At 39.4% G+C, this 24,059-nt stretch overlaps 1 protein-coding gene across 1 annotated transcript in view; it reads left to right on the top strand.

The window, feature by feature from the left end:
• The window catches only part of LOC118807259 (teneurin-1-like), a 280,336-nt gene that overhangs the window by 132,320 nt on the left and 123,957 nt on the right, over positions 1–24,059 (top strand). The window contains exons 6-8 of the mRNA XM_036569223.1: positions 305–466; positions 8,855–9,057; positions 18,105–18,315. Coding sequence (XP_036425116.1) covers positions 305–466; positions 8,855–9,057; positions 18,105–18,315 — 576 coding nt within the window. The remainder of the gene's footprint in view (positions 1–304; positions 467–8,854; positions 9,058–18,104; positions 18,316–24,059) is intronic.

Genomic DNA, 24,059 nt, shown 5'->3' on the forward strand with positions numbered 1-24,059 from the left:
GAAAGGATCATTAGTCATGCATAAAAGAATATGTTACCAATTTAATGCGTGCCCGAGGTCAGCCTCAGAAGATCTGCCTTAATTGCCCACCTCTGTCACACTGCGCCTTAATAAGCATACAAACTGAGAGGTATTTTAAATGGAAATTTCACGCAAACGTTATTTATTTATTTATTTTTAGGTTAGGCTCTGTGCATGCTTGGAATGCTGATGGAGGGTTCTTGGACTGGTGTTCTGCCGTAACATGCCTTTTGACCTTGTCTCGGCTGTTGTGTTAACCGTCTTTTCTGTTATGCCCCCGCAGCCGTGCACTTGTTTGGCCTGACGTGGCATCTGAAGCCGGCGGAGGCGCAGCTGTATGAGAACGGCGTCAGCAAGCAGGACGGGGAGGCCAAGATCAGCGCCAGCACCGTCACCCCGCTGGACACGTACAGCATGGACAAGATCCATCGAGGCCCCAAAGGAGGTCAGCCTATGTCTAATTACCTCTACCGGCCGGCTTGTTTTCAAGGACGCATCAGAGCCTTCGTTCATTTCATTTGATACACACGTGTAATGAGGAGTGAGCAAGATGGCTGCTGTTTCCCTACGGCATCAGTCGTCAATATTCTCGGATGGTATTGGCGCCCTGGCAGTCAGGCTACGGCGGTGTCGTGTTGCTTGTCAAATGCGATCAGGGCTATGTGAATCAAATCAGTGTTTTCATCAAAGTCGGCGCAGACGAAACAGCGCCAGCAGCCGCCACTGCAGCAGCAAATGTGTGTTGAGATTCATTTCATATTGCTTTAACTACTTCAATACTTCTGCTATTGGATTAAGGACCTAGCCTGCTCTCTGGAACCAGGGCAATGATGAATATTGTATTAAAGGCGAGCATGTTTAAATCTGGAACTCGCATCTGAAATGATTACAAATTCATTAGAAACGTTAATGTAATTGCTTAATCTTGTTACCGTTTGCTTTGCGTGCTTAGAATACCTGTCTCCTGCTGAGAAGGAACCCTTACCATCTTACCAGCCGAGCACAGTGAGCGGTCACGTTAAGAATTCATGACAGCACTCTTATGGCGAACCCCCCCCGCTCGAAAAAAAAACCCTGTAATATAAGCATGTAGTGCTGATTAGAAGTGTATTGAATGCATATTAGATGCATAGAACAGAATTTGGAGAGTGGTATGTGAATCCGCCATGACAGATCAACCTAGCATAATGGACAGGTCCATAGTGTTATATATCACACACGGATGCTTACGTGGCTATCAGTAAATGGAAGTTGGTGAATGCATATTAGAAGCATAGAACATGAATTTGTAGAGTCTGCATTAACTGCCTCTAAGAATACACACCATCACATACCAACCTAGCATGAGAGACAGGTCCTTAGCACTGTGTTTTTAAATAGTTAATTCCTCCTGGACGACTTACTATGGTATATAGCCTGATATTTGTATCCAATATTCACTATAGTGCAGAGTTCACACTTTCCCAACGAACATCCAGAAAAAACAATTCACGAAGCGCTACATAGAAATTTATTTTAAATGTCATGAATGAGCTTGAACCTATCGCTGTCCAATATACTAAAACATGTGAATGAGAGGATGTGCCAGGCACCCATGAGAGCCCCAAGCGTCGACAAAAGCCGTGGGAAGCAACATGGACCGAGAGGGAGAGAGAGAGCTTGTCGCATGTTGCTTGACTCTCGTTGTCTTAGTCCTCACGTCCCCTGGCAATACCACTGGGGTCATACGTGAGGTGTGGTCCGGTGGCTTCATCACTAGATGAGGTCCAGGAGGCCATGCCAGGGAGCCAGTCACAGGTCTAATGCAGTTTCAGCGGCACTCGTCGCCTCTAGGGCCTCAGGCACTCCCATAGGAATCTCCTTTCTTAAGATTGTCAACATTGTATTAATGAAGGATCACTGATTCCTGGATTGTTTCTCCTAAACCCCCCTTAGGAGAAAAGATGAGATTAACATAAGCATTTCACTGTGAGAAATTCTGGTGATGAAAGAGAAAAACATGAGCTCTCCTTTTGCACTGACAGATGACGATGAGATCTTACACTCTTCTTATGGAAATATTATTCAGCTGAGACTGGGATGAGACGAGTCAGACACAAAAGAGTTAAGCCACATGTTTGACAACATTTTAATCAAAGTGAGAAAATCTAAGTTTTGTTTCTCAGGAGTCAAGTTTCAGAAACAGGAGAAAATGGCTAAAGTCTCACTCTGATTTCAAACTGGACTTAACTGTGTTTAAGAGAAGTACCTGAAATCAAGAGGAGATCTTATTTAGAATGTTTCTTTCCTCTGGGCTGGCATTATGCCACCTCTTGCTGGCACCTGCCACTTTTCTAGTAGCAGGTAGTATGCTACTGCTTCTAGCTTAGCATGCTGCAGTTTCACCACAGCACAGGTTAATTTCCCCTTTACTGAATCCTCACTAATGCAAGTTTTGAGAATAAAGACTCAAATCTGAGCAAGTAAACTTTTTTGTGTGTGGAGCTGCTAGCCTAAGCTATTTTCACTCAACAGTCGCTAGAAGCTAGCATTAGCTCAGTGAGAAGCTTTACACACAGCAGCGTGGATGTACTTGGCCTCCATGACGAAGCTTCAAGAATTAGGGCTCAAATCTGAGCAAATAAATCTGTTTTTGTCTGTTAGCTTACGCTACTTTTCATATATATATATATACTTGTAGCACCAGAGGCTAATGTTAGCGAGAAGGTTAAACCATCAGCAATTCCAGCTCACTGACACTGTGAGTTTAGACGATAAAGACAATAAAGACTTGAATCTAAACGAGTGAAATTGTGTGCCACAAAGGCAGAATCTTTCTGATTATTTTTGTGTCTGTCTCATTTCAGTCTGTTCAGTCAGTAACCTAGACAGTAGTGCATGAGAAGGTTGGAGGGTTTAGGAACAGGATAGCAAGGGGGGGGGTTACAATTTGCATAATCGTGATATTCATAGATGTTCACATTGTTAATAAGTACTGAGGTTTGAGGACACTCCTATTTCGTTTTTAGTAGTTTCTTCTGCATAACAATAATACATAAAGAATATTAAGCTATTTGTTATTAATAAACAGATTTTTAATTCACAACTTTAGGGGTACTTTAAAGGAAGATGTTAGGACAGGATTGCTAACGTGGCTAACAATGAATAAAAGCCTGTGAATGCATGCGAGAAACATAAATTTAGAGAGTCTTATGTGTGCATCCATTGCCTTTGAGAATATCCACCATGACAGACCAGCCTAGCATAACGGACAGGCCCTTAGCGTTAAAGCTATATGTCATGCAAGGACGCTAACGTGGCTAACAATGAATGAAAGCTAGTGGAAGCAGTCAGCATGAATAATTTTTAGCAGGCATACTGCTATCTGGCCCTGCTGGCTTTCGTTCGTTATTAGCAGTGTTAGCATTTTGCGGTGAAGTGTTCCTTTAGGGAAAAGAAGAAAGCTTAGTGTCAGATACGCCTGCTTCTGGAGCAGTGCTTTGAGACAAGCAGATACGGCAAAGCGTGTGATTAGCAAGCAAATGACAAACGACCTGAGGATTAGCCGAATTTATAATGTCACGGGCACTGTATTTCAGACGCAGTGGCGTTTTAAAGATGGCAGGTATGTGGCGCGGAAGCAGGCGAGACGAGATGGCCGTTAATCTAGCCTACTGTAAGGAGAAGTACTTCAGCATGAATGAGCCTTTCAGCTCAGTTTACTGTCAGCTGGATTTTACTTCAGTAAAATAATGTTTCGCACTGCCTGCTACTCACTGGGGTTGTCAGTAAGAACAGGAAATGTGAATGACCTTCGTTTCTTTCTCTTTTTCCTCAAGATATTATTTTTTTTCAATGTGTTATTAAAGCTGTATTTTTTCTAGGTCGGTCTTTCTACCTAAATGGAAAAATAACTTTTCAGACAACCTAGTAGACCAGTTTTTGGTCCTATCTGTTTCTTCTGCTTGCAAAAAATGCTGGATATTTTATAATGTCATGAGAGGAGCCTATGGCTGCTAATGTTAGACCGCTCAATTAAAATCAACCTGCTGCCTCAGATCCTTGAATGACTCCAGGTGAACAACACAGAAGTATTTTAGTTATTAATGTTCTGTATTAATATCCAATTCACCTTTCATGATAAGCAACTGTTGGCTTTAACAGGGTGCCAGCTCATTTCCCAAGCATGTATAAAAGTACTCAGATGGCCTCAGAGTCTGTCAGCTTCTTATGGCTCCATCAGTGATGTTTTGTTAAAATTAAAGAACATCATCTGAATGACTCACCAAATACTCAGAGTGCCTTGTTTTTGCCATGGGAAAAACACATTAAAACATGACACATGCACACAGAATGGATCGTATGTTCCCTAATACTGTCTCAATATTTCCCTTAATGTTTTACGCATACGGAATGGCTGATCAGATGACGGTTTTATCTGGAGAAAATATGGAGGCACTTGGCGGACTGGAGGTTTTTTTTTTTTAACACATCAATATTCTGCATTGCCTTCTCTCCCATGTCCTGCAGATTGACTGCTCTCCGCTACATCACATTTATTGATCTGCCTGTGTTGTGATACAGTGTCTTTGTATAGCCAGAGTGGTGAGGGACCTCCTCTTTCATATTTTAAAGTGATGGAGAAGTCCACATCCCACACCGCTGCTCACAAACTGAAAACTGTAGTATCAGCCACAGGAAGGCTCTTCATTAGCAGTTTTTGAAGGATTGTTGTCTGATAACATACAGAAAACAATGACATGTGTCTGTGTAAATATATATACACACAAAATATATACAATATGTAAAAGTTAGCGCACCCCAGGTCAAATTAAATGTTTTGTTGAGTAAAAAGAAGTTATACATCATGTACATGGAACACATTTAGATTTCAAATAAAAAGAAATTGTGCACTAACATCTACATATTTACGTTTTTTTTTTCCTGCGGAGGAACTTAATTTTCTCATGTGAAATAAGTTTGTTTTTGCTTGTAAAATTATCATATAAAAATGAATGCAAATAAACAGAAAAAGCATTTATTTTTTCCCAAAAAGTATTTGAAATCGCATAAGGTAGTTTAAGTTCTAAGTCTCTTGAGTTCTTGAGTCGTCACATAGATGTAGTTTAATCAAGTTAAACTAAAAATAATAATGGACTGGCATGGGAAGAGGTCTGTATATATATATATATATATATATATATATATATATATATATATATATATATATATATATATTAAATTAACCTCTACAGCTGCAAGGCCAGTAGAATTATCCCATCACTGACTTCAGCTGACATTAATTTGCCAATAAAATGGGAAAGGTGGTGGCAATCTTATTAGGTACAGCTCAAAAACCTTTAATTGAATTCCTTTAATTATAGTGACCTGCACCTCTGTGATATTTTTATTCCTCCTAAGGCAAGTTCTTTGGAAAACCATTTAAGCTCAGCCAGGTTGCACTCCTTATGAAAGCTCAGAATTCAATTCCATTTGCTCTCTGTCAAACAGGGCTTGTATTAAATGGCTAGTCGCATGGAGGCTTCATTAGGGTTTGAGGAATAATAACCTTAATTGAAAAGACAGTTTAGTTCCTTTGAAAATAGATTACAGGTGTAATTGTTTTATACGCATAACTCCAGGGCGATGCAAATGAATGGGCTGCCATGTCAGAACCAATGCTGGAAATCCATTCATTTTTTTTTCCAGGCTATAATATACATCAAACACAGAGAAGAGTCTATTTGGGCAGATTAGAGCCAGAAATCAGATAGACGGGACACGTTGGATCTGGGTGGCGCGACAGACAAAGGGATTACTGACACCTTCAATGTATGGCTGTTTTAGTTTAATCAGCATAATGGCCTGATTTGCCTCAGGATCTCGAATATGCATTGACATATCAATTCAGGCTGCTCCTATGCTTTTACAGCACTGTGCAGCAATCAGAGACCTTCATTTATTTAAGTTCCTGTCAAAACTTTTACTGCAAAACTAAGAAATTAGTACTTTATTTTATTTAATATAGTTCAGGAAACTTTTTTTTTTTTCTTTTTTGGGGGAATTTTCCCTCAATTTTCTCCCCAGTTTAGTCATGTCCAATTCCACCCACAAGATAAGACTCCCCCAATCACACAATGCCACCAGCACTAGGAGGGTGAAGGCTAGCACAGGCATCCACCAAGACCTGCGAAGCCAGCCACCTCATTTTTTCAAACTGCTGCACACGCAACGTCATTGGACAGCGGAATGCACTCTGAGGAAAGCGCCAACCGCCAGATCTGCCACGTCAGGTAACAGACGCCTGCGCTGACTAGGCGGGGCCATCCTACCCACCCAGAGAGTGAGGCCAATTGTGCTCTCTTGGAATCCCGGCCACAGATGGCTGTAGCATCACCAGGGATTGAACTCGCAATCTCTTGATGATAGGGCCAACATGTAGATGGTGTCATTTTTTCAAAGAAATCTGCAGTGTTATTTTTCCACACTTCCAAAGAAGTTCAGTCTTAGAAGCTGGTTGTTCTTCACATAATCCAGGTTATCCCAAACATTTTCAGTGATGAGGTGTGGGCTCTGAGGTGGACAGTCCATTGTTCTAAGAACACCAGCAGCCTCTGTGTTTTTTTTTGCAAATGTTTCCTTTTCTCAGTAACCTCTTCTTCACAGCTACACATTCTTTCAGAGCCATAGCACTGAGCGGTCTTCTCACAGTGAAAGGATGAGAAGAAACACCTGTGGCTTTTTTCAGATCTGAAGTAAAACTGGAGCTTGATGTTCTCCTATCCCTCAAAGATGAAAGCTTTAAGTATTGCTTATAGTGACAGTTTGGGTCTACCAGGTCTTGCACCATTCTTAAAAGTCACATTTTCTCTATCTTTGATTTTCTCCTTATGTATGCGTTATCTTATATCCTCAGAAATATCACTTTAAAAATTGAATCACGTGTACTTAATTACTGGTTTGGAAACAAAATAAATCAAGGGTGGTCTTTCATTTTTGCACAGCACTGTACATAATTGTATGTACCATCTATGTGAAAGTATGCCATGTAATATGCAGTGTTATCTGAGAATAAAATAATTATAGTCCTTTACTATCTATGCTTACATATGTGACTAAAATGTCTGCGTTTCAGCATTTTACATAGGCAATCAGTGGCATACAGTAAAAGCAGTGTCGTTTTTCTGGTGATGAATGCTAAGAAAACTCCATTGCCATTGGCAGTGAGATCTGAAGTTGTGTACAGTGCATGGGCCCTCGAGATTGACTGATGGCTGTAATTTTTTACTCACAGGGAGTTCTGGAGCACCCCATTGTTCCTTGATTGCGCCAGAGCCTCTGAGATTATTGCGTCGCAGACCTGCAGCTGAAGTCACTCAACTGCGCCGCCCAAATGCGATTTGGGCTCTGAATGTGGCATAATGAAATACAGATGCGTTCGAGCTTCAATCTTCATTAGCTTATCAAACCAACGTGTCCTTCTCACATTCCAGTGTTTCAATTGAATTCGATTCCCACGCTCAGTTTGGAGAGTGAGAGTTAAACTACTCTTTTATCAGTTGAGTTTGGGCATTGATCAGCTGTGCACTTTCAGTGCAATATTGTGCACGCTGTTTGGTGGCTTTTGCTTTCATTTATACCCTTTCTACTGGGGGCAAATTGGAGAAAATTGACTGCAACATCAAATAAATAGCAGGCTTTTAAATCTAAATGCCATGATTATTTTTGAAAATAAGTGTTCTCTTTTGTAACATCGGTGTTTACTGCATGTAACAGTCAGGTTTTCCCCAATTTGTTCTAAGATAGGTTGACAGTCAAACAGAATATCATAGAAAAGTGTTTAAAAACTAAACATTTTGAAGAGGATCAGGATATGACCTTTTGTAATTGATCTAAATTACAATCATTTCGATATAAAAGAGGGGGAAAAAGTCCTAGTTTTACTATGTGAAGCTTTGATGTGTATGACTATAAAGACCATGACCCAACAGCTATTGCTGTGCGTTGCGCATTGGCACAACATGGGATGAAGCCAGAAATTCATAGCTGCTAGCAGAGGGTTATCTGTGATTTTTGGCTTAAAGCGTTATGCCCAATTACTGAGGTCTTTATGAAGGTCTAAGTAAAGAAAAAACTTTAATCTCAGGGGCAATTGCTCACACCAAAGCATTTTAATGGGCTAATCTCTGCTTATTCCTCAAACGTAAGGAATCCTTGCTCTCATGAGTACGCTTTAACTAGAATGTCACCAGCTTGAACTGCAGTCCCAGCGCAGCCACGGAGTCCTCTCGAGCCTGACTGCGCTGCACAGAGGCCATGTCTGCTCTGCCGCAGAAGAAAATGTCTCCTTTACCGCTGACACGCAGCATGATTTATCACCCCTGCCTTTCAATGACTCAACGCCTCTCAATAATTTGTAGTAAGGGAGCTTTAGGCATTATAGATTGAAAATAAGCTGCCACGTTCATAAATCACGGCCCAGGTCTGCTTCGCCTTTGTCTGGTTAACGGCCGAGGGCTCTTGCCGCCATATATTCTCGGTCGAGGTAGGTCATGGGATAGAGAGAGGAGATAGCTCACGATCGAGCCAGGCCAACAAAGAGGCCGGAGGAGGTTAAATTCACACCGACACAATGGGGCGGTCCAGGAAGATGAATTCGGCGGGCTTTGCCACTGAGTCTCTTTACGGACTACTTTAGAAAGAAACAAAAGAGGTCGACCAGCCGGTTAATTCGAAGGTTTAATTACCTCAGGTCACGCTTAATGCCGACACGTGACTAGCTCCAGTCTCAAGTGGGACATAAATAGAAGTCTGACTCATTTATTATGTGTTTCTTTGTCTGCATGTGTTGCAGATAAATTCCAGCGTGGGCGGGCCATAGACCGCGGGGAGGTGGACATCGGGACCCAGGTGGTGCAGGTCATCCCGCCCGGGCTGTTCTGGCGCTTCCACATGGCCGTGCATCATCCCACCTACATCAAGTTCAACCTGTCCCTTTCACGAGACGCTCTGCTCGGTGTATACGGCAGGAGGAACATCCCGCCCACACACACGCAGGTACTAGAGGGGTTCAGATACGCTATCTTTTGTGTTTGTTTTCTTTCAACAGTTTTTTTTTGTTATATGTATACCAGTTTTTTATGGCCAGTAACTGCCAGGATTTGACTGCTAAACTCTGCAACACTGGCAAATTAAAATCCTGCTAGAAATAATGAAGTATGTATAAAATTTTACGTAATGTGTTGGTATAGCAAAACGGGTAACACCGCTGCCCTCCATATGGCAAATCGGGGCTTGATTCCTTGCCCAGGGAAGCACACCATTCTATATTTATTGCAAAGAGTCCTTGGGCAAGACTCCTAATGTTATAGTCTCCTACATATAACATGGTTAAATTATAAGTTGCTCTGTCTAAGATTGTCTGCCAAATTTTTACATGAATGTAGCTGACAGCTAGGCAGGGAAGCTAAAGTCACGGCAACTTACCTTGTGTGTCAGTTTAAACAGTATATATTATATATTTACATAATTACACAAGCTTTATCTAATCATATACTAGTGGCAACACACATTTATTTTGATCTGATGGCCAGTAAAGACTTTATTCATTGTGAAAAAGCACAGAAATGTGGACTATCTTCACGAATGCTGGAGGAGAAAGAGAGACTGGAACATTTGACTGGAAACAACCATTCAAACACAGAGAAAAAAAAAAGTTGTTAGCCATATACAACAAGATGTTTTTTTAGCTAATTTGCTATACAGGACGATATAATATTTGGATTAGCCTTTCATGTTGTGTAATGACACAATATTTGTTCTACACAATGTTAACACCAATAAATGACTGCAGTTTTACCCATTTGTCCTGAAATTTGAAGCGTTCAAAAACACTGTGACCAGCACCGACATTTCCTGTCTCATCCACAATTTTCCTGAAAATCCAATGGGGGCTGCCATGATGCCCCACTATTTCCATTTGCCATTTTTCTGTTTCTGGTTAGCACTGGAATACCAATACTAGTGAGAAAAATTAATTTGGCTCTGATACAGACTACATGATTTAACCTTGAGCTCAGTGTGTGCTGTTGTTGCATCCCACAACAAATAGAAAAATGTAAAGTGTTCTAGGAAAATATGTGCTTCAAACAACGGCAGATTAGTAAAGATTGTATAGCACTTAAAAACGTTACAAGTGTCCTGACTTTGTCCAAGATTCAAAACTGAAATAACCTTCAAAAAGCATATTTGTTTGCTTTTAAAAATAAAAATAGAAAATATAGCAAATAGAATATCTGAGTTTATGAGACTTCCCCAACCCCAAAATGCATGGGCAACCAACAAACTGGACCACTCCACTTTCCCTTAGCATTACCTTTGCCTGATGTTTATCTAGTCTGAGGCTTTGACTTGGCTCTACCTCAGCTTTCAAAAAAATTAAGTCACTGCGTTTCCTATTTTGTTGCTATAAAGGTAATTGTATGCCTCTGAGCTTTTATAGTTCTGTAACCTTCAGACATGATGAAGTAGTTCACTATATCAATATAGTGATACAATTGTATGTACAGTTTTATGTAACATAGCCACAATTTCATGTAAGCTACCCACTCTGTAAGTGTTTGACACCTTTATTTTTTACTTTATTTTTAAGTGTAGCAATATACATATAGCAAAAAAAGTATTATTTTGTCTATCAGTACAAACATAAAGCATAACACAAATTACCTTAGTATATGGTAGCATCAGCAAATAGGAAGACGTAGGAAACATTGTGCTTTTAAAGCAAATGCTCTTTTATAAAACGCAGCAAGGGATACTCAGTGATAACTTTTATCGACATCTAACTTTTTTTTAAAACAAACATTATGCAATTTATGCTAATTAGAAAGTAGATGGTTTTATTGAAAAATAAATAATAGATGATATTGTTAATTTGACTAATCACAAAAACTGACCATGCTGCTGTATGAAGAGCCATTTGGGAGCTGAAAGAGTTGACTCTTATTGGTGAGCAGAGCCAATTTATCTGACTCACTGAAAAGAGCCACAATGCCCATTGCTAGCACTAAACAAGTGGACGGGATAGTGGGCAGGTCAGTTCTAGCCATACAATTCTACTCTATGGTAGACACCAACCACCCAGACAACAGCCCAACAAAGAAAGGACAACCAACATTGCTACACGTGTTAAGCTAACAACAACTTACATTAAATGTCTCTCCTACCATGAGCGAGGCGCCCCCGAGAGCCCCTTTGCATGGTCACTTTACAGGACCATGCCTTCCATGCTGTTTTGGCAGTGCTGCCAGGGGCAGAACGCCACAATATGCCAATATCATCAGAGATTAACTAGCTAGCATAGCTATTACTAATCGCATGGATGGAGCTCTGCATACAGCGCACTGATCAGATGCGGTAATCCTCTTTAAAAAAATGCACAATAGAGCACAGTACCCTGATACATCTCAGTAACTCACCAAATAACTAGATAATAATTATGCAGTTGTCTAAAATTGTTGCTAGCTAGCACTAGCTTAATGGAGGACCATTTTTTTAAGAACTAACTTAATGATTGTCCAAACACAGTGACATGGATAATTGTAGAAACTATAAATTATTAGTGCTAGAAGAGGGTATGTTTATGGACCACAAGTCATGCAACTGGTTGAAACATACATAAATAATAAATAGTACAGTACAGTATTACTGCAGCAACTGCAGTAAATCTCCCTGACAAAACTCTTTGAACCCTGACAACAGTAACAGATGTACCACATTTCTGAAATGATATAAAAACAGACAAGAAGTCAAACGCATGAAATAAATATGACAGTGATGTGCTGCACATCAAAAATGCACAGAAAATGGAAATATGGCAACAGCATTAATTAATATAACAATGTTAACACACAAAACCTCACCCCATGCCTGCCTGTGGAGGTGAACGAGGAGCAAAGTACGAACACAAATAATATTGGAAACATTTGAATTGAACCCATCATTTGTGCCTCACCTAATAAGGTATTTGTATTTGGGAACACTTCGAGCAGGTACGGCAAGCGCTCCCCATCCTCTCCTCCAATTATCCTTCTACTATGTTCCCCAATACACTTTGCCCTGACAGCCCCGTGCATGCTCCCCTGCAGAGAATGCTACATAAAGATCCGGTTTGTTCACGTCTCAACAGTTTCTCTCTCCTGGGAGTTTTTCGTACATCCTCCAGATACCTTTGAATTTTCTCCCCATTATACGGTGCACTCAGAGTTGCTTCCAGCGCGCTTTCCCTGGGATTTTGTTGTTTTCAAAACGCTGAAAGCGATGCAGTCCCTGACAAAGTAATAAAGGCTGTTAAACTCGTTTTCAATTAAAGGCCCCTCGATACCTGGTACCCATATAGTGAATGCGTACGCTGCTTTTTCTGCTAACCGGTAGCTGTCCCGCTGAAATATTCGGGTGGTCATTAAGCATGGCAGGCACTGTTTGCAAATAGTCTCAGTCGCATTTCTCATTTAGGGCCCTCTTACTTTTTCACTAATGTCTGTGAAATGGCGTGCTTGGATGTGACAAGACTGCGGGAGAGAGCCTGGTCGAGTCAGTTGTGCATGTCTTCTGTTTGAGTTTGTTTGTTTGTGTTTGTTTTTATACATTTTCTTTGTAAGAAAAAAACTGGCCTGATCCACAATATCAGAACCAACAAAATGGTCCTAATTTTGTGAAGTGCTTCAAATAAAAGCTACAATTTTCTTTAAAACTAAACAGGGCAAAAACAATATTTCTGAGGTCAGAATAAGGTTTAGGATTAGACTCATCAAATTCTCATTACATATTAGGGCCGTTAAAGTTAATAATGCAATAACGCGATAAATTATTAACGGCACTAGTATTTTAATGCTGTTAATGCGTTTTCCTAGTTTGAGCCTTTATACTATCTGAAGTAACAGGCTGAATCTCAGCTTCTGTTGCACTGATTGTTGTGCTGAATCAGAATCAGTAATTGTTGCTTTTATAGCGCTACCTTCAGCACCGTTGGCAGACTACACTAGACAGTGCTCAAGGGAGACATTTGGATAAATCAGTGAGCAGCAAACCAACAAAAGCAACAGCAAAGTGGAAAGCTCCAGTTCTTCTTGAGATCCTTCACTATAACAAGTCCACAAGCTGTATGAATGAGAGCAAGAGTGAGAGGCTACAATCATGGAGGAGTTGGAACCATTTATTGTATATATGATATACTGTCATATACAAAAATTTAGATGCCCCTGGTCAAAATGACATGATCATTTGACCAGGGACATCTAAATGACAAAGTCAAGTGAAAAAATAAATGAACACATCCTCTGCAGAGAACACATCTGCACATTTTAGTGCACAATTGGAAACAATAATAACACATAAAATATGGCCTCTGCAAAATGGCGCATTATAAATTTTGCAGAAAAATGCTACATTTAAGCCAGTTCTCTGTAGAGGAACTTATTTTTACTTAGAAAATCAACAAAGCATATAATTTGACTGGGAGTGTTCAAACTTTTGCATTACTGGTTGGGTCATGAACCACTGTAGCTCTCACTGGACGTCAGTGAACCCTGCTTTAAAATGATGAATATGTTGAACTACTGAAAGTAATGAATACATTCTGATGACATTTATTTTGTCCACTTATATAGTAGGGGTCCTGACCAATAAAGAGCAGGGTATAAGGGGGCTAACAAAGTATGCAAAGAAACAGATGAACTACAGAACTACAGAGTGCACCTCTATGTGGCCAGTGAAGTGTGAAGTGGCCAGTCAATGCACAAAACATGGGTGATCCCATGTCCTGACATTGTACTGAAAGTACAAAAACAAGTGTGTGTGTGTGTGTGTGTGTGTGTGTGTGTGTGTTGTGTGTGTGTGCATGGTCCGTGACATTGAGCAATCTCTGCCTGAAGGCCTCTGCTTACACAAACGGACATATGCTGTTGTTGACCAGGCCTTGCTGTACAAGACAACCGCTGGTGTGGGTCCTAGCAGGTCATCTGACTGGCCATTTGCACTTAGCCAGCCCCCCCTTTGCCTCTCCCTCCACTCTGACTCATCTTTTAAAAAGCACTGTTCTAACCGCTTGCTAGAACTGCGAGCTTCGACATGACGGAGACTAATTGGATGCTTTCTGACATTAATGTGACATTAATCCCCTGGGCAAGCCTGACTTTATCCTACCTCAAGGATACATTCTCCCAAAAAGAAGCATTTCAAGTGCACTTGGAGACTAAAGAGAGAAGCAGCTACCTACTTCTGTGTTAACCCTTAGAAGTTTAATGTTGTCATTGTGCTTGTTTTACAGTTTTTACAGTTTTGTTATATAGTTAAATGTAATGCAATTATATGATGAATTACATAGTTTATTACATAAAACTGTTACATTTGATAAAGTTTGAGTCAGCACTTTAGACTTTTCTGCTTGTTTGATGTCAGCAACAAACAGTTAAAAGATGTTTTTGTCTTTCCTATCTATGATGAACACAAAAGTTGTACAGATTGAAAATTGTCCACCATTACGACAGAAAAAAATCTTTGCTTATTTTAATGAGCTGCAAATGAGAAATAATTGATATTGAATTATGCCCTGTTTAATCACCTGCAATAATTGCTTCTCAGGGTAAAAACCTCTATGGGTAAGCATTATACTACTGTTTAAGAGTTTGGAATCATTTTAAGCTATATTAAAAGGTAGAGTAGACATTAGAAGATGTTAGATATCAGAAGATTTTTTAATGTTTTATTAATATGTCAACCAATAACACCAAGAAGTTATTAAATAATAAAGAAATACCATAATTATCTGTTTATAGTAAAAACATATGAGGATTAGGGTTAGGTTTTGGGTTGAGGTTAAGGTTAGGGTTAGGATTAGGACCAGGATTAAGTTTTGGGTAAGGTTAGGTTTTGCATAATGGAAGTAATATGTTAACAAAACATCTACTAAATGTAAGTAATGTATCAACAGTTCTTCTTCAAGATATTTACTTTAGTGTATTCAGATGCTTCGCTCTTCTACTTCACTGATTTGTTGATGTGTTACTGATAATCTATTAACAGTTTGTTAATCATCTACAAAGGACAACTCCAAATAAATTGTTACCACTATCTGCTGAAGATTTGATCACTTCTTTACAATTACTCTACATTCTTGTTAAATGTTAAATTTATTAGCTTGCCATTCTAGGGATGCGCACGATTCCAATATCCAATATATTTCATGTACATATCTGCCGATGCTGATACATAAACATTTATGAAATGTAGAAACTGGGACTAGATCCACCTGAATTAGCATTACAGAAAAGTGTAACACTTATTTGTATAGGCTTGCAAATGCAGAAAACTAAATAAAATTCAGACATTTCATTCATTCGTTTTAGCCCAGCAAATGTTCTTTTCTTCTGGAATACAATAATTATCTTATTAACTATCGGTTTAAAATGTCAGCCAAATATAATCATCAGTCCAGTGCTGATAAATGTAGATATTACGGAAGCATTGATACCCTTTTTTCAGACCAAGTACAAGTACATGATTTTTAGTCCAATGCCATACCAAGTAACCTACTTAGAATTATGTAGTTGTTAGTGTAAATAAATTCAATGTATATTAACAGTTAAATCATTAAGATCTAGCTGATTTTGAATGACATGCTTTAGCTAGCTATATCACATTAGTTATTTTGGATCGAGTAGCCTTGCAGTGGAGAATAGCATGTTTTATTCCTCATGAGAAAAGCACTTCTGTGCAGCTGTAAGTAAAGTACGTTTCATAGTTTTGCTCTCACAGTAACAGCAACAACCACGTCCGAGGCTAATCCAAGGGGCTTTTGTGTTGTTGGAATTTTTGGTTAGGCCGGTATTCACATTTTACATTTGAACTGACAATCGTGTATGGACAAAATCTATGATATATACAACAAATTAGATTTTATATTATTGAAAATATTGATTCCAAACTTGCTAAATGTGGTTATGGAAGCAGATCTCTTCTCCTATGGAAGCTATACAGTTACTGCTCCAGCCTTGATAAGGCAGTTAGACTCTAACCAGTAGCTGCTTTCCACCGCTATCTGTGGGGAATGCTGGGCAAATGCCGCTTTTATGGACGCTGCAGAGTCACGGGTTATGATATCCTGGGGCGCATTAACATAGCACTTTGAATCATCAGTATTTACTAGATCCGTGGCAAAGGAAATGAAAGAGCCCACCACCCCACCCTGAAACCCCTCCACTCACCCCTCTCTTTTATTGTGTAGGTACAAAAAAGGCAGTACACCAGTCAGAGAGTCTGGCAGACAGAGAGAAGTAATTCTCCAGTAGCCCTCCCTCCTCATCACGGCGGAAATAAGCAAACGCTAGTGACACACAGCGAGGTGAGGCACCACTGGCTGCCTGAGGGGACTGTCATAGCCCACTTATCTGGTGATTCAGTGCACCAGCCGCATGCATGGGCGTGTGCGCGTGTGCGTGCGAGCATGCCCAAGACCCGGCCCTCGTTATCTCAACCACCACTGAGTGGAAGGCAGTGTCTTTGGGGCCGGGTCAGATTCCTATCCAAACAAATTGGGCCCCGGCGTTCCCTGCGCCTGCTGTGCCGGCTCGTAGTATTCCGAGCAGGCACCATCACAGAGCTGCTGCGCTCCAGTACAGTAAGTGAGTGAGTGTGAGAAAGAGGACTTACAGTGCAGAGAGTGCCGCTAGATCAAGGCACTCTGGGATGATGCCCTGCCGAAACAGTGCAAATAGAGAAACCTTAAAAAGAGCAAGTGCAGAAGGGATTTTCAAATGTTTTAATACTGATTCACCACATCTCGAAAGTGGCACCTGTAGCGTTCTGATTATAGACACAACCAGTAGAATTTACATGTAAACTACATTGCAGACTGTCGCCCTACTAATCTTATATACATCAATAAAATGTCTTCCTTGAAAGAGCTGGAGGTCAAAATCAATTCCTGGATGAATACCATTCATTCAATTGTGTTTGGATTAAATAGGCCAAAGATGATGCCGCATACTTTAGAAGGTGTCACATTAATTGGTGTCACATTAAAAAGTAGAACCTGTGCTTACTGTGCTTTAACCCTTAGAAGTCTAGAGGTACTATTGTTGCATTACTATACTGTTTAAATGTAATTGCATGGTTGCACAATGAATTACATTGCAGTGCAAATGCCAGACAACCCATCATTTTTCCAGCCAAAACAGCCATTAAAACATATATTTAACAGAAAACCTCATCAACAACCTACACTATCATATTTTAGTGTTTAGTGAGTGCACTTATTGTCTTTATTACAGCTTCCATTCTTTTCTGTTTTACATTTTTTTCTTTTTTATCTATTTCCTTTTCTCAGGAAGGGCTTAATAAAAGTTGTACATCTTTTCAGACCCATAGCGCTGAGGCCTCTTCTCACAGTGGAAGGATGGACAGAAACGCCCAACTCGCAAAGAAAAAAGCTTAGTACTGTTTAGTACTGTTTATCTGATGGTGACAGTTTTGATGGTTTTGCCAATTTGTCCCATTTTCTCTTTATCTTTTAATCATTTTTTGAACTCTAGTTTTGGAAACTCCTGTCTTTTCACATCAAAAGTTTCAATTTTTCTTCCTGCAAAACAGAATTACAGACTGCAATACGTTTTCATCAACTTCAAATTAAAATAAAATATCTCGTCTTCTTTTTATGAAAACAAATGTGGTATTAATTGAAAGTTTAGAATCCACAATTTCACTAAGAATGTTTCACTTTTGTCAATGAGCTAGCAAAGATGAACTGCATTGCAACGTGCTCTTGTTAAAGCCAGTGATAGCTAAGACTTCTAAGGGTTAACACATGCTACATTTATTATCCATATCTTCCTCAGACATAAACATGCAAACAATTAACACAGGAGGATAATGCACTTTACAGGAGTGACCCAAGCAAGATCTATTAGGATTTGCTTGGGTCACTTTGTTGCCAAACCTCAAGTTGCACTCAGTTGCACTGAAGCTGAAGCCTCGCAGAAGACACATTGAGACATTCTTCTGAAGTTCCTCTTGTGCTAACTTACATTTATTCCCCTCCTCTTCCACAGTTTGACTTTGTGAAGCTTTTGGATGGGAAGCAGTTGATCAAACCGGAGGTGAAAGGTTCAGAGAACTCGGGCTCATCACCCAGGAACCTGCAGCTTAACTCACTTCAGGAGACAGGCTTCATCGAGTACATGGACCCAGGCACCTGGTACTTGGCACTATACAATGATGGCAAGAAGATGGAGCAGGTCTTGCTCCTCAGCTCCACCATCGGTAAGACTGCCATACAACAAAAGCCCTTTGTTTACAGCACATACAGTGCTGGGAAAATTCACTTTATTTCCTCTAATTTCCTCTATTTTTGCATATTTGTCACACTAAGTGGTTTAAGTTCCTCATACAAAATGTTATATAAGACAAGGAGAACATGAGGGAGCACGAAACAGTTTAAATGGCCATTTAATTTATTGAAGAAAAAATTTGCAACACTTACGTCACCCATGTAAAAAAATGAAATCCCTAGATAAGTCGTGCTTCCTTTTGCAGCAACAGCTGCAACCAGATAACTGGAGATCAACCTTTTACATTGCTGTGGAGGAATTCTGGACCACTCGTCTTTGCAGAATTGCTTTAATTTAGCCACATTGGAGGACTTTCGCACATCAACTGTTTAAAGAAGGACTTTGAATAGGCCACTCCAGAAACCTTGATCTTATTTCTTTTTAGTCATTTAGTGGTAGACTTGCTCTTGTGCTTTGGATCGTTGTCTTGCTGCAGTTTCTTAGATGTTTGTCTGGGTTCTTTTGTGACTTGTGAGTTGTTGCTGTGCCTTCAGAGGAATTTTTTATATTCATATTTTAAATTTTGTCCTGTAATAATATTTTAAATAAAAATAAAAATATTTTATATTTTTTGAAGATCTGAAACAAATAAGTGTGACAAACGTGCAAAAATAGATTAAATTAGCACTGTATTTTAACTTGATCATTATTTCTTTGAATTTTCTTTAAAAGCATGACCACCTAGAATATTTTTTTTAAATCCCTGTATAAAATCTACATTAACCCTACATCTGTATTCCTGGTATGAATTTACTATCCTACACATTCTGCTGAAAATAAGAGATGATAATCCTTTGGTGTAGGTGCAGTCATCACTGTCATTAAGTTATACTGTTTAAGCATATTACATAATTATATTATTTGCATTTACCTTCTGACTTTCACACACACACACACACACATTTTCTAAACCGCTTATCCTTCTGGGTCATGGGGGAGCTGGAGCCTATCAGTCACTGGGTGGATGGCAGGATACACCCTGGACAGATTGCCAGTCCATTGCTGGGCATTCTGACTTTCAACTTTTTCCATTTTTTCCATTTATTTAAATGTTGAAAAAGATTACACTGCATTTCAAAAACAAGCAGTGAAAATAAATACACACTATTCTATGGAAATGTATGACGATTTGTGTGGATATTCATCTTTTGGCCACAGATAGCCTAAAATGAAGAACAGACTGTAAATAAGAAAATGATTGTGTCTGTTTTTACCAGAGTTTGTCTCAGACCGTGTGGCGCATTTCATTCACATTGAGTGGATCAGGTTGTTGATTGTGGCCTGAAGAATGTTATTCTCTTCAATGACTGTGTGAAACTGTTGGGTACCAGCAGCTCTAGAACACTGTCATTTATAAGGCCTGACTGATGTGAAACTTTTGTGACTGATACAATACTGATTTTAAGGGGCTAAAAATTCTGATAACAGATATCAGCTGGTCTGTGTTGTCTGCCCTGTAATAGACTGGTGGACTGTCCAGGGTATGTTCTGCCTTCTGCACAGAGGGCACTGGGATAGGCTCCAGCTCCCCCCACGACCCAGGAGGATGAGCGGCTTAAATTGTGTGTGTGTATGTGTGTGTGTTTGTGTGTGTGTGTGAAGTATCAGCTGATGCAATTTAAGTCAAAAATGAAAGACTCCAATTATCTTAGATAAACAGTGCCTTACCGACTGATATGATTGTCTTTTGTGAATTGTCATATTTTGTAAACTAAACATCAGAATTCCCCAAATTCGAAGTACTATAAAACAATGAATATAACTATACTACCTTTTAAAAAAAAGCTTAGAATCACTTGTTATTTTAATAATAAATATTTTATTCAATAAAGACTTCCAGAGTGTGGACTGAAATAACATAAGCTAGACATTGTAATGTATTTTAAAATGTTTTGTTAATATTTCAACCAAGCACACCAAGAAATTATTAAATGATAAGGAAATATAATAATTGGATATTCATAGTGATTCCTTGGTAAGTTATCTGCTTCAAGATTTTATTTCAATTGTAGAGTGAAATACTATAAAGCAAGAAACCAGAAGTTTGAAGATTTTTTGAGGCATTTTCCCACACAAGAATCAAGCCTAATCATGGACTGTATTTTTCTTTTAAGGAACAATTTTACAGCTTAAAACCTTGACAGTTGCAGAATAGTAACATCGTATTGGATTTAGGGATGTGCACAGGTATTTACGTACTCGGTTAACTGTTTGAGGTGCTAGTATTCAAATACTGAAATCAGGTACTCCTAATGTTGCATTGTGAGAAGACAGAGAAATCATACAGGCTGACAATGCAATGTAACATGATGGTATTTGCTAGTAAGTATGTTAGGCTATAGACTAGTCTTCTTTTCCAAAACACGTGTGCCTGAGCGTTGTTGGGGACACGTTTTTAAGAACATACAGAAACAATTGAAATAGATTTTTCTGGCACATAACTTGTTGGCACATCATAGACAAAGGAGAAAAAAAACACCAATAGAAGACAGCGAGTCCAAACATGACCCATACTTGTTAGCACCGTGGCTTAAATGTTCCTCTGTGTGCAGCCATATTTTGTGTAACGCCAGTCCTGTCACAAAAAAGTTGACACTCCTATATTTGTTAGTTTGTTTTTTTCCTTCACTTACAGTTAACTGATTATATATTCATAAACGAATGGATACTCGGATATTAAAATTAGTTGAAATGCACATCCGTTATTGGAAATTATTTTGTGCCTGTATCTTCAACAGGTTAGTTTCATATTATTGAAAGCAGTAATTCCAAACTTGAATGGTGATTCCAATTGTTTGAATCCAAATGTTTCAATAGTAATTTGGAACTTTTGAATGGTGATTCCAAACTTTAAATGGCATTACTATAGCGTGAAGGGAGAGCTTCTCTGCATTCTTAGCAGTTTTGGTTTCTGCTAATTGCTTTATTTTCCATCATTTATATTCATAAAAAGCTTTGTTTATAATGTGTTAACCGACATGCCATGTTAGGTCCTTGGGTTTGTGAAAGGCCCTATATAAGTTAAACGTATTATTATTAGGTGTGGATGCATTTTACATTTTGTTTTTTTTTTAACCATAATGGTGTTTTGTGTTCAGACTTTCTTTCTAGTTTAGCCTGTATTTCTGTGATGGTAGTGAGCAATTGATGGCTGTCACTTTAGCAATTTCTATAAAGCAGGAGTGGAGAACTGTGAAGCAGAGTCCAGCACAGTCTGGTGGTTTCCCTCTTCTAACACACCAGCTAAACCTGGTAATTAACTATTGAGTTGATTCAGGCATGCTTGAGCAGGGAAATCACCAAACTGTGCAGAAATCTGGAGTTCCCCACCCCTGCTGTAAAAACTGGCATACAAGAATAAAACCATGAACCATCAGTGTCATATTGTTACAATATGAACAATACAGTAAAAATAGGTGTTTTATTACTTTAATTTTTGCTGGTACTGATATATTCATGACATGTTAATACTGGCCAATACTATCAGCAAACTGAAATATCACTCTGGGCCACTTCAAAACCTCCTTGAATTGCCTAGTGTGAGTATTCAGGCAGTGGAAGAACTAGGACATCTTTAGTTTTCAGAAATTGTGGACAGATCTGTGCATTATCATGCTCAGACGTGAGGTGCTGGTGGTGGATGAATAGCATGACAATGGGCCCCAGGGTATTGTCTCTCTCTAGTGTATCAGTGCCGTGCAGCAGAACTGCACATTCTCAAGTGGACTTTTACTGTGCAAGCACAATGCGTACCTGTGTAATCGTGCAGTTTAATCAGCATCTTGATACGGCATGCATGGCAGGTGGATGGATCATCTTGACAAAGGAGAAATGCTTAGCAATGCTCAGCAATCCAAATGAAAAAAAATCTATGGACCCAAGACTTATATATCTGTGTACAAGTTTACAAACCTAATTCCAAGTCGGGGCAGTAGGTGAAATGCAAATAAAAGCATATGTAACAACAATGTAAGTTAAGACTGTACTGTGCACAGCAGAAGCTGTGTGTCAGCAAACTCTGCTGACTTCTCTGGGCTCAAGTTTGTGTGAAATGGACTGATACGCAGTGGAAACCTGTACTGTCATCTGACAGGTCAACTTTTCTGATTGGTTATAGAAATAGTGTACATTGTGTTCTCTGCGCCAAGGAAGAAAAGGACCATCCAGATTGTTACCAGTGTAAAATTCAAAAGCCAGGGTCTGTCATTGCATGGGGGGTATTAGTGGAGAGCCATCTTTTTCAGGGACACCCATACTTATTTCAACATGAAAACAACAAGCTACATTCTGCTTGTGATACAACAACATGGCTATGTAATCAGAGAGTACAGGCGATAGACTGGCCTGCCTGGAATCCAGAACTGTCTCCCATTGAAAATGCGTGTCTTATTAAGCTCAAAATACAATAATAAAGACCTTGTTTGGTTGTGCAGATGAAGACTTGTACAATGTAAAATATTGCATTTTTGTACCATTTTCAAATTAATACAGGTCAAACAGAATATACTAATCATGGCTTTTGATTTTTAAAAAACATTTCTCATACTGTCCCAGCTTTTTCAGGATTTTTGGGCAATTTTGGAGTCAATTATATGTACAGTTCAAATTAAAGTTCTTAAATTCAGTTTCATTAGGAACTGAGTTCTTGACAATTGATCTAAAATAGTATGTACTTGTATGTACACTCATTGGTCACTTTATCATGTACGTCTACCATACACACTACATGGTATATGGACAACCCTTCTAAAATGTGGGTTCATCTGTTTCAGCCACCTCAACTGCTAACATGCATAAAATCAAGCATACAGCAATGCAGTCTCCATAGACAAGCATAGACAGTAGAATGGGTCATACTGAAGAGCTCAGTTACATAGTACTGTCATACCATACTAGCATGTCATCTTTCCAATGAATAAGAAATTTCTGCCTTGCTAGACCTGACCCAACCAACTGTAAGTACTGAGCAAATAGTAAACCAGCAAGTGCTGAAGCATTAAGTGTACTGCATAAAAATACCAAAAAATATTTAGTCAGTGCTGGTCCTAGGATGGTTTTTCCATTGATGGACAAGGTGGATGATGGCTGGCAAGTTGTGCAGCAACAGATGGGCTGCAGTCAGTGATTTTACACTCAAAAATTCACCCTATGTCACCTTATAGTGAACTAAAAGTAATAATCGTAAAAATAAAACTGGAACCTTCAGTTCTAGACTGTTGACCAGTGGAAAAGGCACAGTTGCATTTTTCTGGTGTGCAGCAGAAAAACACCCTTTGTGAGATCCTCCTACCGTATTGGAAGGTGTACAATTACAGACTGTATGGCATCTGCTGTCATGAGCAAGAAACAATTTGTCAGCCTCCCCCTGCCCTATTCATCATTGGTTAGTTTCTGACCACAGCACCATTTCTTTCCTGATATTACTTGTGACGGACCATTCACAACACAGCAGTGACACTGACATGGTAGCCGTGTCACGCTGCAGTGTATCAGGCACAGCAGCACTGCTAAGGTTCTTACACATGTCAATGTCACTGCTGGGAGGAGAGCACTCCGCTATCCAAAAATATCTAACCAAGTGGTTCTGTGGTCAGAAACTGACCACTGATAAAGTGCCAGGGGATGGGCGTGGACAATGTACATGGAATAAGATGAGCAAGATAAACCTACAGCATT

This window comes from Colossoma macropomum, unplaced genomic scaffold, assembly GCF_904425465.1.
Source record: "Colossoma macropomum unplaced genomic scaffold, Colossoma_macropomum, whole genome shotgun sequence".
Taxonomy (NCBI): Eukaryota; Metazoa; Chordata; class Actinopteri; order Characiformes; family Serrasalmidae; genus Colossoma; species Colossoma macropomum.